The 13,886-nt window shown below is 47.4% G+C and overlaps 2 protein-coding genes across 5 annotated transcripts in view; one reads left to right on the top strand and one right to left on the bottom strand.

Annotated features, from left to right (window-relative positions):
* The window catches only part of DPP8 (dipeptidyl peptidase 8), a 32,540-nt gene extending 30,768 nt beyond the window's left edge, over positions 1-1,772 (bottom strand). The window contains exon 1 of one of the 4 annotated variants that reach the window (XR_008238227.1): positions 1,558-1,772. Coding sequence is in view for 1 of the 4 variants with exons in the window: in XM_052807687.1 (XP_052663647.1) it covers positions 1,558-1,771 (214 nt within the window). In the remaining 3 variants the exon portion in view is untranslated. Of the gene's footprint in view, positions 1-90; positions 140-1,540 lie in introns of those variants that run through there. The other 3 variants (XM_052807687.1, XM_052807688.1, XM_052807690.1) reach the window with 3 other exon arrangements.
* A 116-nt stretch (positions 1,773-1,888) lies between these two features.
* Positions 1,889-13,863, top strand: HACD3 (3-hydroxyacyl-CoA dehydratase 3). Its single transcript, XM_052807484.1, has 11 exons — positions 1,889-2,036; positions 2,375-2,417; positions 3,694-3,767; positions 5,784-5,948; positions 6,973-7,024; positions 7,421-7,531; positions 8,170-8,297; positions 8,825-8,937; positions 9,506-9,612; positions 10,700-10,831; positions 11,797-13,863. The coding sequence occupies exons 1-11, from the start codon at positions 1,950-1,952 to the stop codon at positions 11,871-11,873; spliced, it is 1,089 nt and encodes a 362-aa protein (XP_052663444.1). The 5' UTR covers positions 1,889-1,949; the 3' UTR covers positions 11,874-13,863.
* Positions 13,864-13,886: the final 23 nt, after the last annotated feature.

The raw sequence follows: 13,886 nt of genomic DNA, 5'->3' as shown, positions 1-13,886 counted from the left end.
TATAAGCAGCTCCTCCAGGACGGAGGCCCCGCTCCCGGGAGGCCACCTCCCCCGGGCCCCACGAGGGTCCTCACCCATCCCGGTACTCACGGCTCTCCGCGGCGGCGATGCTGCCGAGCCACCCCGCCGGGCCGCTTCCGCTTCCGCCAGGAGGAGCCGCCGGGTCGCGCTAGGCGAGGCGGCGCCCCCTACCGGAGGGGAGGAAGCGGCACCAGCCCCGCCGAGCACCACGGGGCACGGGCGAGGGCGCCGCCTGCCGGCGGGGAGGACCGAGCTGCGGGGAGCCAAGGGACGGGACGCGCAACACTCCCCCCGTGCAGCGGGACACGCACGTTGCTCCGTGCACCGGCAGCCGGGACACAGGCTTTACCCCCTGCACGGGGACCCGGGACACATACACACACTACCCCATGCACGAGGGTCGGGTCGTGCAAAGCCCCATGCACGGGGATCCTGCAGTTTCAAAAATCGGCTTTGTTTCCCCCCAAAAAAGCCAGCACTTCCACACTGATGTGCTTCCTACAGCAAAAAAAACCAGACCAACCAAAAACCCAGCTACTAATGACCAGCCCAGGGCACCCACAGGCCCCAGTGCAGTGAGCCCCCAGCCAAATGTTTCTATACATTTGAATTTCCCTTCACAAAGCAAAGCCACTTTTTGTAAACCAAAGTCTTTTTTGATCCACTATAAACCAGAAAAAATAATTTTGCTGCAGGTGCCCCCTCCTAAATGTGTGTGCAAGCAGAAGCCCCAGGTCACACGTGGACCTGACGGCTTTTTTTTCCCCACACCAGCTACTCGGTGCCATCTCCCACGTGCTGCCCTGGGGCTTGTTGGCCCGTGGGGTTTGCGTTCCAAAATAAAGCAGTCCGGCACCTATTTCTACAGCTCACCTGTCCCTCCGCAGCAGTTTTGCAGCCCCAGGGCTGCCAGAGGTTGGAAATCCTCTGCTCAGAGGCAGGCTGAGGCATAGAGCTGGTGCCTCCTACCCACACAGAGATTTGCACAAAAAAACCTCTGTGGGAACATCAAAAAGTACCCTGAAGCTGGGAGGGAGAGGTCACGCCAAGCTGGGATGGAGGGGAGGATGAACTTCGCCAGTGCAACATGGGAGGCCACGGGCGAGGCATCCTTGTGTGAACCACTAAGGGAGCGAGGGGTGGCCTTTTTGCAAGTACCACCAAAATCAATGCCGCCCCTTTTTTAGCCTTAGTGGCAGCAAGGTCTTGGGGCGCATAGTAATTCCAGCGTCAGAGTTTAAAAAGGTTGGGGCATGTGGTTGCGGGGCAGGATATAGATGGCGCAGTATTTTCTAGATTTTTATCAGCCCCCCCCCCGAGTCATCGCAAAGGTGGCTCAGGAAGCTCTCTGTGCCCTTGAAGACGTGTGGCGTGGAGGGAGGAGGACGGGGGGTCAACACCACGGCACACTCCCTGGAGGTTCCAGTGGCAGCAGGGTATGCTTGAGGGTGGTGGAAAGCTGCCAACAGGGCCTGAAAGCCGACGGTGCCCGAAAGGCGGCACAGTTCTGTTAAAATACCTGACGCGTTCTCTCACCGGGGTCACTGCCATCGCAGCCGACACCTCTGGACCCAGCACTGCAACGTGAGGGCAAGGAGGAGGCCGCACATGGGACTGAAGGGAACACGCAAGGCCCCCAGAGACCGAAGGGGAGAGTGAGAGTGCACCGGACGACACCTGAGACCACAGGAGGAGCTCCAAGCGGCGGCGGAGCCCAGAGAGACCCGCGGAGGCGGGGAGCGCAGCACATAAATCCCTGCCGCGGCGGCCATTGCCTCCCCTTTCCCCGCTACGCGCAGGCGCAGTAGGAACGGCCCACCTCCCCCCCCATCCCGCGAGGGCGGTGGGCGCTGTGCGCAGGCGCGCGGGAACACCCCACCACCAACCCCCCCCCCCGCTGCCGCCTCGGGAGTGGCGCGGCGCGTGCCATGGCGGGCCCGAGCCTGCGGCCGCACGTGCACTGGGCGCAGCGGCACCGCGAGCTCTACCTGCGCGTGGAGCTGAGTGACGTGCAGGTACCGGAGGGGGGGCGGCTGGGGCAGGAGCGGGCAGCCCCGCCCCCCTACGGGGAAGGGGGGGTGACCCACCCGCGGACCCCGGCTGCGAGACACCCACACAGCCCCGCTCCCCACCGGCGGGTTTGCCAAGCGGGAGGGGCGCGGGAAGCTTAACGGCGGCGGCGGCGGCGGCGGGGTCTCGCCCCGGAGCGAGGGTGGGCTGTGCGCGGGGGTTTGGGGGAGCGCTGTGCTCGCTTGGGGCCAGCGAGACCCCCCCGTCCCGTCCCCGCCGCTCCGTCCCCGTTGCTCGGTGTGGGTGCGTGAGCCGCCGCCTAACGCTTCTTCTCCTTCTGCAGCACCCGGACGTCGCCATCACCGACAACGTGCTGCATTTCAAAGGTAGGGGCTCCGTCCTTGCTGGGGGGGCTGCGGGGGGGGGGGTGTCTCCTGCGAAGCCACCTCTGCTCCAGGCAGCTCCCGGCTGAGCCTGACCCACCCGGGCGTGCGGGTGTCCCGGGAGGAGAGCCCGGGGTGCCAGCAGCCACTGCTCCCCATCGCTGCCCTTGGTGAGGGCGACCGAGCTGGGTGCTGGGTGCCGGGCCACGTACGGATACGTCGTGACACACACCCGCCTACAAACCGTTGTATTCTAGTAATGGTAGCAGGTTGTATCTTATCTAATCAGAAGAAAAACCCCCAACCCTCTCCCTATATTTAAATATCAGTGAGATTTCCATATGTCTTTGCTGTTGTGAACAGCTCGGCAACTGAACCCCAGAGATAACTTGCAGCAATTTTTCCTTTCACAAAGACCTTGTCTGCAACTGTTATCAAACCTCTGCATCAGGAACTAGTGCTCGATTTGAAAGGTAAAGCAGATCTCTTCCTAAAAGATGGTTTTGTTTCAGCCAGGCAGCTGCACGTTGCAGCACCGTGGAGCTTGTGCTGGCTGGCTCATCCGGGTAGGACTCAGGATATGCTGTAGCTGTTTTTATTTGGATTTTCCCATTTATTTGGTGGCTTTCTTTAAGATGCATTGTCTGGGAAATGCTGCCTCCCTGGTGAGCCGCAGCCAGGGCCATTTGATAGGGTGTTGTTGCGCATCGTGTTTTCACTTCAGGATCAGATTACGGCTTGGAAGGGTGGAAATTAAACTCAGCATGCAGGTTTTTGGAGCTCTTCCGGGGACAAGACCCACTTATATGGGAAATGAGAGATGAACTTGCCCTCCTGCTGTTGGGAGGGGACTCCCCTCATCACATTCCTACGGACCCACTGGAGACCAGTCTCCCTGGGCGCTCGCTCGTCGGTGCGGAGGCTGGATACCCCAAAGGCGGGGGATTTTCCATGGGATTCGAGTTAGGTGTGAGCAGCCTTTTGAGCCCCTCTTTTGGGAATCTCACACACTGCCTTCCTGCAAGCAAGGACCCTTTTGCAGCACCGTGCAGAGTTGCCATAGCTTTAGCTGCTGACTCCAGCGACGGCACCTCCGAGCAACATTTTGGGCTGTTTGTGTCTTCCCTGTTATTGTGTGGTTTCCTCTTGCTTCCCAGCAAGGCAGGGGGAAGCACTGTAAATAACTGCTGAATATTTCTATGTATAAAGCGTCCTTTGCAGGTGGGGTGCGTGAAACTAGCTAGGACCTTCATGCTGACCATTAATTTTTGTCTTTTAGCTCAGGGTCATGGTGCCAAAGGGGACAACATCTACGAATTTCAGATCGAGTTCCTAGAACCGGTTGAGCCTAAAGTAGGTATTGTGACTTTTCTAACTCTTGCAAAGAGAAAGTAATTTTTGAAAAACTTGAAAGGAAAATGGCTGTGCGTAAAGTTCACAATATGCTGTTTAGATTTCCCTGGTGACTCTGTAACTGCTGCAGACTAAAAGCTGTCTGTGGTGGTCCTCTGTCCCAGTGTTCAGCCACCATCCTGCTTTAATGCAAATCGCCTCACTGGAGCTAGTGCTCGCGTGGGTCAGCTTTAATAGAAACAGGGCCTTACATGTATCAGTTGTTTAATAGTGGTTGTCATTTTTTTAAAGGATTTAAAGCAGCAAAATAATGGGAGAATTTGGCAATGTGTTGTCTGATGCAACCTTGATTGGAGAGCAGGGAAACACTGTGCTGCAAAGTGTCAGCGTGATGTTTCCTGGCTTCTTTTGCAGCCCAACAAAAGAAAGCTGTGAGAACTCATGCTTCTGGCTTGTGCAGATTTCTTAGGTTGCCAGTACAGATACGTTGTAGCTCCCAGTGCAAAAATCTTTTCTTAATTCCTGTTGTAGTCTGATAGGAGAGAGCTTGGCTGGAAGAGCAGCCCCTCCGTGTTGCTCGCAGGTGGCTGTAAAGTCTGTCTTTACCTCTGAAAGCTGTTGGGGGCACAGGAAAACTCTGGGCTCTGCTCCCAGTGCAGGATTTGTGCTGCTTATTCCTGGCTGCCTGCTGGGGACAGCTGCAGTCAGACTGGGAGCCACCGTTCACCTCTGCTGCTTCAGCAAGGGAGGAGACCACCAGAGGGTGAATTTCTAGGGTCCATCAGCAGTGTGGCTCCTCCAGGTATTGAGTGGCAGATGATGAACACCTCTTGGTTCCAGGATCTGGTCACCAGTTTGTCACCTGGCCTGTAAAGTGGCAGCTGCCTGGTTCACAGTGTGGGGAGGGGTGCCCGCCACTGCCCGTGCTTGTCCTCTGTGCTGGCAGACACGGGCTCTGCTGTGAGCCAGGCCTGGAAGGCAAGCCCTTGCCTCTGCAGAGCAGCCTCCTTCCAAAAGTCTAGTCACTCTGAGTCACTGGAGGGACAAGAACAGACTCTGAAATCTGTGTAACTACAGATGGTCAGGACCAGGAAGTATTGCAGTCCAGGGTTTTCTCCTTTAGCTTTGCTGTGCACCATGAGTGCCTCTTGCTGGTGCCAGGCTGGCCACCAGCAGGAGATGGAGCTTCTGACAGGCAAGGACCAGGCGTTAGTGACTGTAAATTACAGCTGCAGCCTTCAGATGTCCTAGGAGCACCCAGAAAGCCTTGACGGAGCAGTGCTGGTGTAATGTGCTCAGTTAAGAATGCAGCTCATGGCTCTTCTGCATCAGTTTCAGCTGGTTTGAGAGGCAGTCCATGCAGAGCACCCTGGCGCGGTGTGGAGGGATGCGATGGTGGCAGTAAGGGTGGGCACCCAAGGTGACAATGCTGTGGGCTGTGAGGATGGAGAAGTTCTAGGCTGCCATTACGCAGAGTGTGGCCATGGTGGAGAGGCCTCATGGAGTGGCAGTGACCACACTGCCAGGTCCATCAGCTCACGATTATCTCCAGATATTTCCTAAGGCTGTTAGCTCTTTGTCTCGCTGTAGCAGATGTCACGTCGGGTCCCCTGTTTTGGACAGGGACCTGTGGCTGATGGTAGTGTTGTTTTTACCACTGGCTAGAGGAAGTGGGTGGCTCATGGAACCAAATGCGGAAGGTCTAAAGCCAAGATTATGGGTTCTGCCTAGGAAGGCTAGCGCCAGGGTCTGTGCTCGCTCTTTGTGGTGGGATGCAATGGTGCTGTGCGGTACAGGCAGGCTTTCAAGCTGCTTAGCAAGTCCTACAGCCATCACAGTTGCCATCTTCAACTGGGCTGCCCTTTGCTTCCATGCCTTGGGTGGCAGAGAAATGCTTGTGCTGCAGCAGTCCATGTCATCGCTGCCTCCTTGATAAGGAGAGCTTGGGTATCAACTCAGTCTCAGAGCTTGTTTCTTAGGACTTTTGCTGATGTATGCTCCTGTGCCTGCCCTCAGCCTGTATGCAGGGTGACTCAAAGGCAGCTGAACATCACTGTGCAGAAAAAAGAGAGTAATTGGTGGGAGAGACTCACCAAGCAAGAGAAGCGCCCACTCTTCCTAGCTCCTGACTTCGACCGCTGGTTAGATGAATCGGATGCTGAAATGGAACTGAAGGAGAAGGTCAGTCCTGTGGGCACGTGTGGCTTGTGCTGTCAGCTACAAAGCAAGGATAGCTGTTCTCCTGTGCTGGAACTTCTGTTCTTCATTTGCCTGGAGTTGTCTGGCATGCTGATTGTTACTGCTATTTCTTACAGATCCCACATAGAATTGGTTAAACAGTTCAAATTGTAAGCAGGAATTCGGAAATAGGCACACTTCTGACTAGAAAGAGCAGCAGCGTGAATCTGAACTGGTGGCTCTGCACTAGCTCAGCACTGGCCAGGGTCTGCAGCCAAAGGCTTGCACCCCTTGCCTAATGCCTTTGCAGCCCTGTGTCCTGATCCATATGAGGATCATATCAATGTGCCATACAGAGCCCAGAGATGCCAGTCCTGGGCAGTGCTTGTCTGGAAAGCAGGGATTTCTAAGGCTTTCCTGAGCTGCTGGGCTGGCCCCGATGGTGCATTCCCACCATCTGGTAAGCTCGAGCAGCTTACTGCAGCAGGGAGGTGCAAGACCATCTTGGAAAAGACTTGAACAGACCACATTTCTGCAAATCTGTTTTACAACAAACGCTGCCCTGTTCCCCTCCACAGCCACTGAGCTTAGCGCGGAGGAGAAAGGGCCGCTGCAATGCCAGGAGCAAGAAAGCAGCGGTGAAGGGCAGGCAGAGAGCCTGGGCTGGATGTTCTCAGTTCCCTTCAGGTCACTGGTGGGTCATGAAATGTTTTAAGGAACAGCTCTAAGAATCAGTAATAATTGAGAATTAACACAGAAAACAGCAGGCTTTTTCAGCAAAAGCATCTAATTACTAGAATAAAATACATAGTGAAGGCAGGATAACTAGTTAACACCCTCTAGCTTTTGCTGTACCATAATTTCTGGATGATCAATGTGGTGTTTTATGCAGCTGAAAATTTAAACCCTCCCTCTAGCAACTGGCTGCTTAGCTGAGTTTTAAACCCACTAGCTTTGCAGTAGTATAGTTAACAAATCACTTGCTAATTACAGTAACAGTCTTTAAAACCTTATCCTTCATCTTAAGGAAGAAGAAAAGATTAACAAAATGAAAATAGAATCCAGAGTCCCAAAAGACCGTAAGTAACCATAACCTTTTTAAGTGTGTAAGGTGGGGTTTAGAAAGCTTCTGTCACTCTTATATGCAAAACCTCAAGTCTTGTGGAGCAATTTTGACTGGCTTGGTGCATCTTGGAGGGGGACCTTTGTATTGTGAGCTATTTAGAAATTTAAAACAAATGGACTGCAGTTTCCAAGGAATTTAAAAAAATATGACTAGCAAGAACTGAATTCTAGCAGATGATGGTAAAAGCAGGCAGAACCACAGTGCACACAGCAACCCTTTTATCGCAATCAATAGCTTCCCTTTTTCTTGCAAGCTTTATTCTCATAGAAAGCCTGGTTTGCAGCTGTGCTCTTTGCAGAAGAGTTACCATTGTACTCTGCTCACCTGATGTGTTTCTTATTGATTTTAGCTTTCAAACACCTGAAGAAGGGATACTTAATCATGTATAATCTTGTACAGTTTTTGGGATTCTCTTGGATTTTTGTGAACATGACAGTACGACTGTTCATCTTAGGAAAAGGCAAGTAAAAAGCACTATTTTATTCACATGGGGGGAGTTGTTTTGGTTTTTTAGTGTTGTTTTTAATACTTTCCGAATAGCGAAATCTAAAGGAAGACATACTTAGGAAACAAAACTGTAAATGCATCACCGAAGCACACAACAAAACCCTCTCAAAAGCTATCACAGTGTCAAGCATAGGAAAATACTGTCCTCTTGTAAATCACAACTGCATATTCTGATGAATGATACTTGATGAATGATACTTGTACTCTGTCAAGATTACTTCTAAAGAAATCAGTTGGAGCAAAATGTCTCGCTCACTGCAATGTTAGTATTTCTGAAAATGAGCTGGGCAGAATATTTTGTTTTTGCAGCAAGAACGATTCATTCTATTGAGGTACAGTGCTATCGCTTTTTTGTAAAGTAATTACTGAAATAGCTCTTGATCCTTCTGTTTATGAAAAAGACCACTTGAGCATTGTTTCTGGTCTAACTGCTGTAACTTCAAGATAAGGCCTATAAAGAAGTTACATAATTATGCATAATGTTTTTTTCAGATACAGCTAGAATCCTGTTACCAAAACCTATGCTGCTGTGCCAGCTTCCTGGACGTGGAAATTCATTTGTTCTCTAAAATGGTTTCCTGTGTCTTACAGATTCCTTCTATGACACATTTCACACTGTTGCTGACATGATGTATTTCTGTCACACCCTGGCACTAATGGAGATCATGAATTCACTGATAGGACTAGTCAGATCACCGCTGATACCTGCTGTAGTGCAGGTAATACTTTAAGATTCTTCTCCTTGCTCTTCCCATGTTTAAAGTAAATCTCTATTTTACACAAGTGTTGAGACTCTCCTAAAATAAGTGATAACAACCTCACTGGCACTGGACTAGAGAATATATTATTCAAGAGGCAGGAATCCATGCATACCAGTCTTAGCTGTGGGAGGCTGTCTTCTTCCATCACCTAGGTAAGATACTTGAGGACAACAAAAGCAAGAAGCAGCTGATGAAAAGTACATGATTTTGATTTGGTGCCAGTGCCCTTTTTATCCTGGTTGTGGTTATTGTGCATAAAAATGGGGATAGATGATTTAAGACTAGGTCCCTTGGATTGCACTTAAATACAGAGCAAAACACATGCTTCTAAGAAGCAGGTCACAGCTCAGCTGCAGAGTTAGTTATGTGCTCAGCATATGTTTCAGACATGAAGAGTAGATACCCTGCGTGTTTTTGACAGCAAGGACTTGCTCTTTCTTTTCATGAAGAGTGTGACTGTTCCTTAATTTGTTTTTCTTAAACAGATACTTGGAAGAAACTTTATTTTGTTTGTTATCCTCGGAAGCTTAGAGGAAATGCAGAGCAAACCTGTGGTGTTCTTCGTATTTTATTTCTGGAGTATCGTTGAGCTGTTCAGGTTTGTGGGATTTTTCTTCTAACAGGTGTGTACAGAACAATGTGATTGTTCCCAAGAACTCTTTAAAGAAGATTTTGATCTTTGTACCTTTTGGAAGAGTGGCACTAGTGCATTGGCCCCAAAGGGTAAAATCTCCTTTGGATGTGGACTATCACAGCCTGCCTAGGTTGCTCCATCTGCCGAAAGCTGGGACAAGGCTGGAGACTGAAAATAATACTGCCCTGAACCTAGGGAAACCTGTTTTTTCCTTTTTTCCTTGAGGGTTCTGTTTTGAATTTCCATTGTTGAGCTGCACTATGCTCTGTTTCTCTTTCAAAAGAAGTATTTTGAAAGGTTTATTAGGCAAGCCAGGCAGTTACATTCATCCGTATGGTCAGATTAAGAGCGTTAGTTCTGTAAACTGCCAAATAAGGGTGCGTCCATCATGATCCATAGGAACAATTTTTTGAATATTCTTGTGTAATTTGGGAATTATGTTGACTATACAGCGTATATATACAAGACTAATTCTAGTAGCAGCTTCCATTTTAAACAGCGTCTGTTTCTTCTCACACTGAATTGGTTTTAGGTATCCATATTACATGCTTTCATGCATTGGTATAGAATGGCAACCACTAACCTGGCTCCGTTACACTGTCTGGATCCCTCTCTACCCCTTAGGAGGCTTGGCAGAAGGTATGTCCAAAACAGGCAGTTTAATAAACAACGAAGGCAAGGTTGGGCAAATAACTCAATTTTTGGTTTGGCTGCTGGACTAAAAAAAAATAGAACAATAGATAAATAGATGTTTGCTTTGAGCTGAACCAAATGTAAGCATTTTTGTCTTGCTGAATCCAATATTTTTTTCAATTTGATGTGAAAAGAAGTCTTCCTTGTGGGCACTGGAGATGAAAGTAAAGGCAACAAAAGGTTACATGAACAGATTGACCAGGAACACACTGCAGTCCATGTGAACGGCACAGGATGACAATGCTTGCTTCCCTCTGCTTATCCAAAGCAGTGTATTTGCTTTTGTCTGCTAGACCTGACTTGGTCAGCCTACCTTGGGTTCACACCAGCTCACAGGTCTTGACATCTTGTTAATCATTGCACAGGACAGGCAGAGGCCAGTTCTTCTCTGAAAGCAGCATAGCCTGTTTCGAGACAGGCGTGGTGCTTGCCAGATAGGGCTCTGCTCCCCTTCTGCTTGGAGAGTGACTGCTTTGTGGAAGAAGCAGTCACCCAGTCATCTTGCTGTAGCCCCTCTGGGGGCAGGGTGGGGTGGGGGTGGCTTTACAGTGACCTCTTCTGTCTTAACAGGTCTGGATTATTTTTAATTTTTATTTGTTTGAGAAGCGTATCACTGCTCAGCTTCTAGCTGTAAGAAATGTGTTGTAATGATACCTGTCAGAACCTCTTTCTGTGAGCCAGTTGGTGTGGGCATTGCCTAACCCCAAGCACAGGAACGACCATGCCTCTTTCATTGCTGTGGCTATTTTTGCATGGTAAATACTGCTGGCATGGGCCCTGCAGGCTACAGTTGTGTATGAGAACAGTGTCTCACCACGCAAGTTCACTGTGTTTAGCCTTTTGTAGCTGAACTGCTATACTGCCTCAGCTAGCTGCTTTCCATCATAATGCATGTTTAAAAAAACAGCTTTAAAATTGGTATAATTGATGAGAGCTAGCAAATAAGAGAGGAATATCCTGAAAAAGTTGGTGTGGGCTGGGCAATTGTATATTTCATCTGTGTTTGGTAATGATGGTGGCCTTCTGCTTTCAGCTGTCTGTATCGTTCAATCCATTCCAATCTTCAGTGAAACAGGGAAATTTAGTCTGGGATTGCCAAATCCACTGAACGTCACAATCCAGTTTTCATTTTTCCTTCAAATATACCTTATAGCCTTGTTTTTAGGTAAGATATTTAATTGTATTTCTCACTATTGAAATAAAAAGGCCAGTTTCCTCTGAATAAGTATATTTTTCAAAGAAAATAAAATTCCTGCGTCTTGGGGGATCATGGCAACACAGAACTGCTTGAGGTTAAGCATTATCCTTGTTGCTTGTTTATGTAAATTTCTCAGTGATGGAGGGGAACACACCTACAATTAGCACTGGTTAGCCCCTGTAAGGAGACCTTTGTAACAGGTTAGCAGCATTATCTACTGATCACTTGGGTTAAAAAAATAATTTTTACATGTATTTATAACCTCAGTATACTTAGTTTTTCCTCTTTTACATGGTATTTGAGCTTTGGAATGATTTAGTGGAAATCTAAACATAATTTCAAATTAAAGCGATGTTTAACTAAACTGCATTATAATCACTAATGCAACGCAGTCATGTTTTTCCAGGAAGCAATATAGAAGGCTCTTCAAATACTAGTATATTTAAAGAAGAATGGTGCTTGATACATATTTGGTTTCTGGTATTACATTTTTAAACCTAAGTTAACTTTGTAGTATGCACACTGTATGTCTGGGTATCCAGTCAGTAGAATCTAACCTAGAATTTTAAACTGAACTTTCACTAGATTTTACCCTTTCACAGACATTGCTTAAAGAACACCTTTAATCGCGTTTCACTCCGAAATGCTTGTTTGATCCTTCCCCAGCTCTGCACAGCCAGTGTTGCAACTTTCTCAAAGTGACAAACAAACCTTCTGAGCAGCCTGGTACCAAACAGCCTGTGCAGCAACTCCTGCCTCACCCAGCAAGAAAAAACTTGCATTATCTTTCAATGCTATACACACCCTTAAACCATCACTTTTTTGTGTGGTGGGTGGTTTGTTTGGGTTTTGTTGTTTTTTAAAATTTGGTACAGCCATCTAGCATTAAAAAGATGCAATGAAGTTCTACCTTAAACACTTCTCTTTTTCAGGGGTATTTGTAAACTCCCGTCATCTCTACAAGCAAAGGAAACAGCACCTCGGACCAAAGAAGAGAAAGATGAAGTAAAGGAGGACTGCAATGCTTTCTTACCTAATTTATCTCAATGACAAGATAAGCCTCTACTTCTTATGGTTTTACCCACTGTAATGTAAAGAATTTTGTAAAATTAAATGATCACACTAGATTTCATGATTTCATAGTGAATTCAGGTAACACTCCCATATACTGTATTTTGTTCCCTTTCAATCATGTATGCATGGCATTTACCATTGAACAGTAACATTTAAACTTGTATTCTGTCAACTACCATATTAGAAAGAAATCCTATTATCTGCATATAATATGCTTACAAACAGTGGAGCAGCACTAAATAGAAATAGTGTTTATCTTTTAATTGGATATTTGCTCTTTCAATGTTGCATGCAGATAGGGCTTCTGATGTTGGGATATACTACTAGTTGGCCCATGCTTTTCCTAGGGTGCATCTTGATGGCAGGAGGAGCACAGTCTGAGACCACAGTGAACAGTGTTTGGGTGTTTATTAACTGTTGGGGTAAACTTGCTCAGTACATACCCCCGCCTTTTCTTCTGCAGCATACTGATGCTGCAGAATTAAAACTGGAAGTAGCTAATGCCAATTTAAATGCTACCAACTTAGTCTGTTTCTAGTTCAGCCTTAACAGAATAGGAGCGCTGTGTGGATCCTAGAATTCCTGTAGCAACACATCCTTATCCAGTCACAAGGGAAGGGAAGCTGCCACTCTGTGATGTGGTGACAAACACCTTCCTGATTGCTAATGCAAGCACTGAAACATAACAAAACAAGGAAACATAGGTACCAGCTTTCTCCTAGCATGTGAACGAATGCCAGCAGAACACCATCCCACCCATGCAAAGGGAAAACGTGGAACTGTCATGGGAGACCAGGGCTCCTCTGATCATTCCTGGCAGTGCTGTAGCTCCTGTATTTATAGCCTTCAGAAAGGCAGTAAAGATTGCTTTTCTACTTAAACTTCGGGGTGCAGCTGAGAATTTAGTCTATATGCTGCTTTGGCTGGTCCTTGGTGGGATGGAGTAGTGAGTCAAATCATGTATTATTTCAATAGCATATATCAAAGCTCAGTAAGGGGGATTTCACACAGGGTTCGAAAGGACCCCTTCCTCTGTGCTTGCTTTAAACAACAGCAACAACAAAAGATAAGCTCCTGCCACATTCCAGGTCATCTGCTCTCTCACCTGGAAACCTTTGTTTCAGTTGACTTAATTTCAACATGGCCTTCTTCACACCTTGCTTCCTGTAGTTAATTCCAGATCCCTCTGGCCTCCTTAATCCAGTTTAGAAAATGTACAAAAAGTTTGCTCTAAACCGCACTGTGGTTATGAACAGGTTGCTTCACAACAACTGCCATTGCCCCCAGGGCAATGCAAAGCAATGCCAGCAATCCTGAACAGGCACTGAAGTTGAGATTAGCTTAGTGCCAGGTTACTATTTATCTTTTTCTACTGTAAAACAATATGAATCCTCCAGAAAATTATTTTCTATATTAAAGGTAACAAGCAGCTTACTGTTTGTGATATGGACCCAGTGAATGTTACTGTAAAGGAAAGGAAATAGTGTTATACAGAGATTTTAACAAAGAACCAGTACAAGCTCCACACTGCATTTCACAAATTGTGTTCTGTCAACAAGAGGCATGATGCAACTTCTCTTTAGGGATATTCAAGACTCCCACTCGAAGGAGAGTGCAGCTTACTTTACTCAGGAGAGTTGAGCATTATTTACACACTATTTCACTTAGCACACACTGTACCTATGTTTGAAGTATGTCAAAGGATTGAATTAGCTGAGCAACGGAACAGCAAGGATCACTTTCATACTTTATCATTTCTCCACTGGGCATTTAAACTTCTGTTATGAAATCCATATGTATTCATACATTGTATTTCTCAGTGAAATTGTGGTACCTAGTGCAAGTTGTCATGGATCTTACACTACTGAATTTTAGTCCTTCAGAATGAATGTGTTTCTATTAATAAAGAAAGATTTACAACCAAATTTTGCTTTAGTTCAGTTGTTTG

Source organism: Harpia harpyja, chromosome 14 (genome assembly GCF_026419915.1).
Source record: "Harpia harpyja isolate bHarHar1 chromosome 14, bHarHar1 primary haplotype, whole genome shotgun sequence".
NCBI lineage: Eukaryota > Metazoa > Chordata > Aves > Accipitriformes > Accipitridae > Harpia > Harpia harpyja.
The sequence above is the reverse complement of the archived record's forward strand: the minus strand, read 5'-3'. Positions and strand labels throughout refer to the sequence as shown.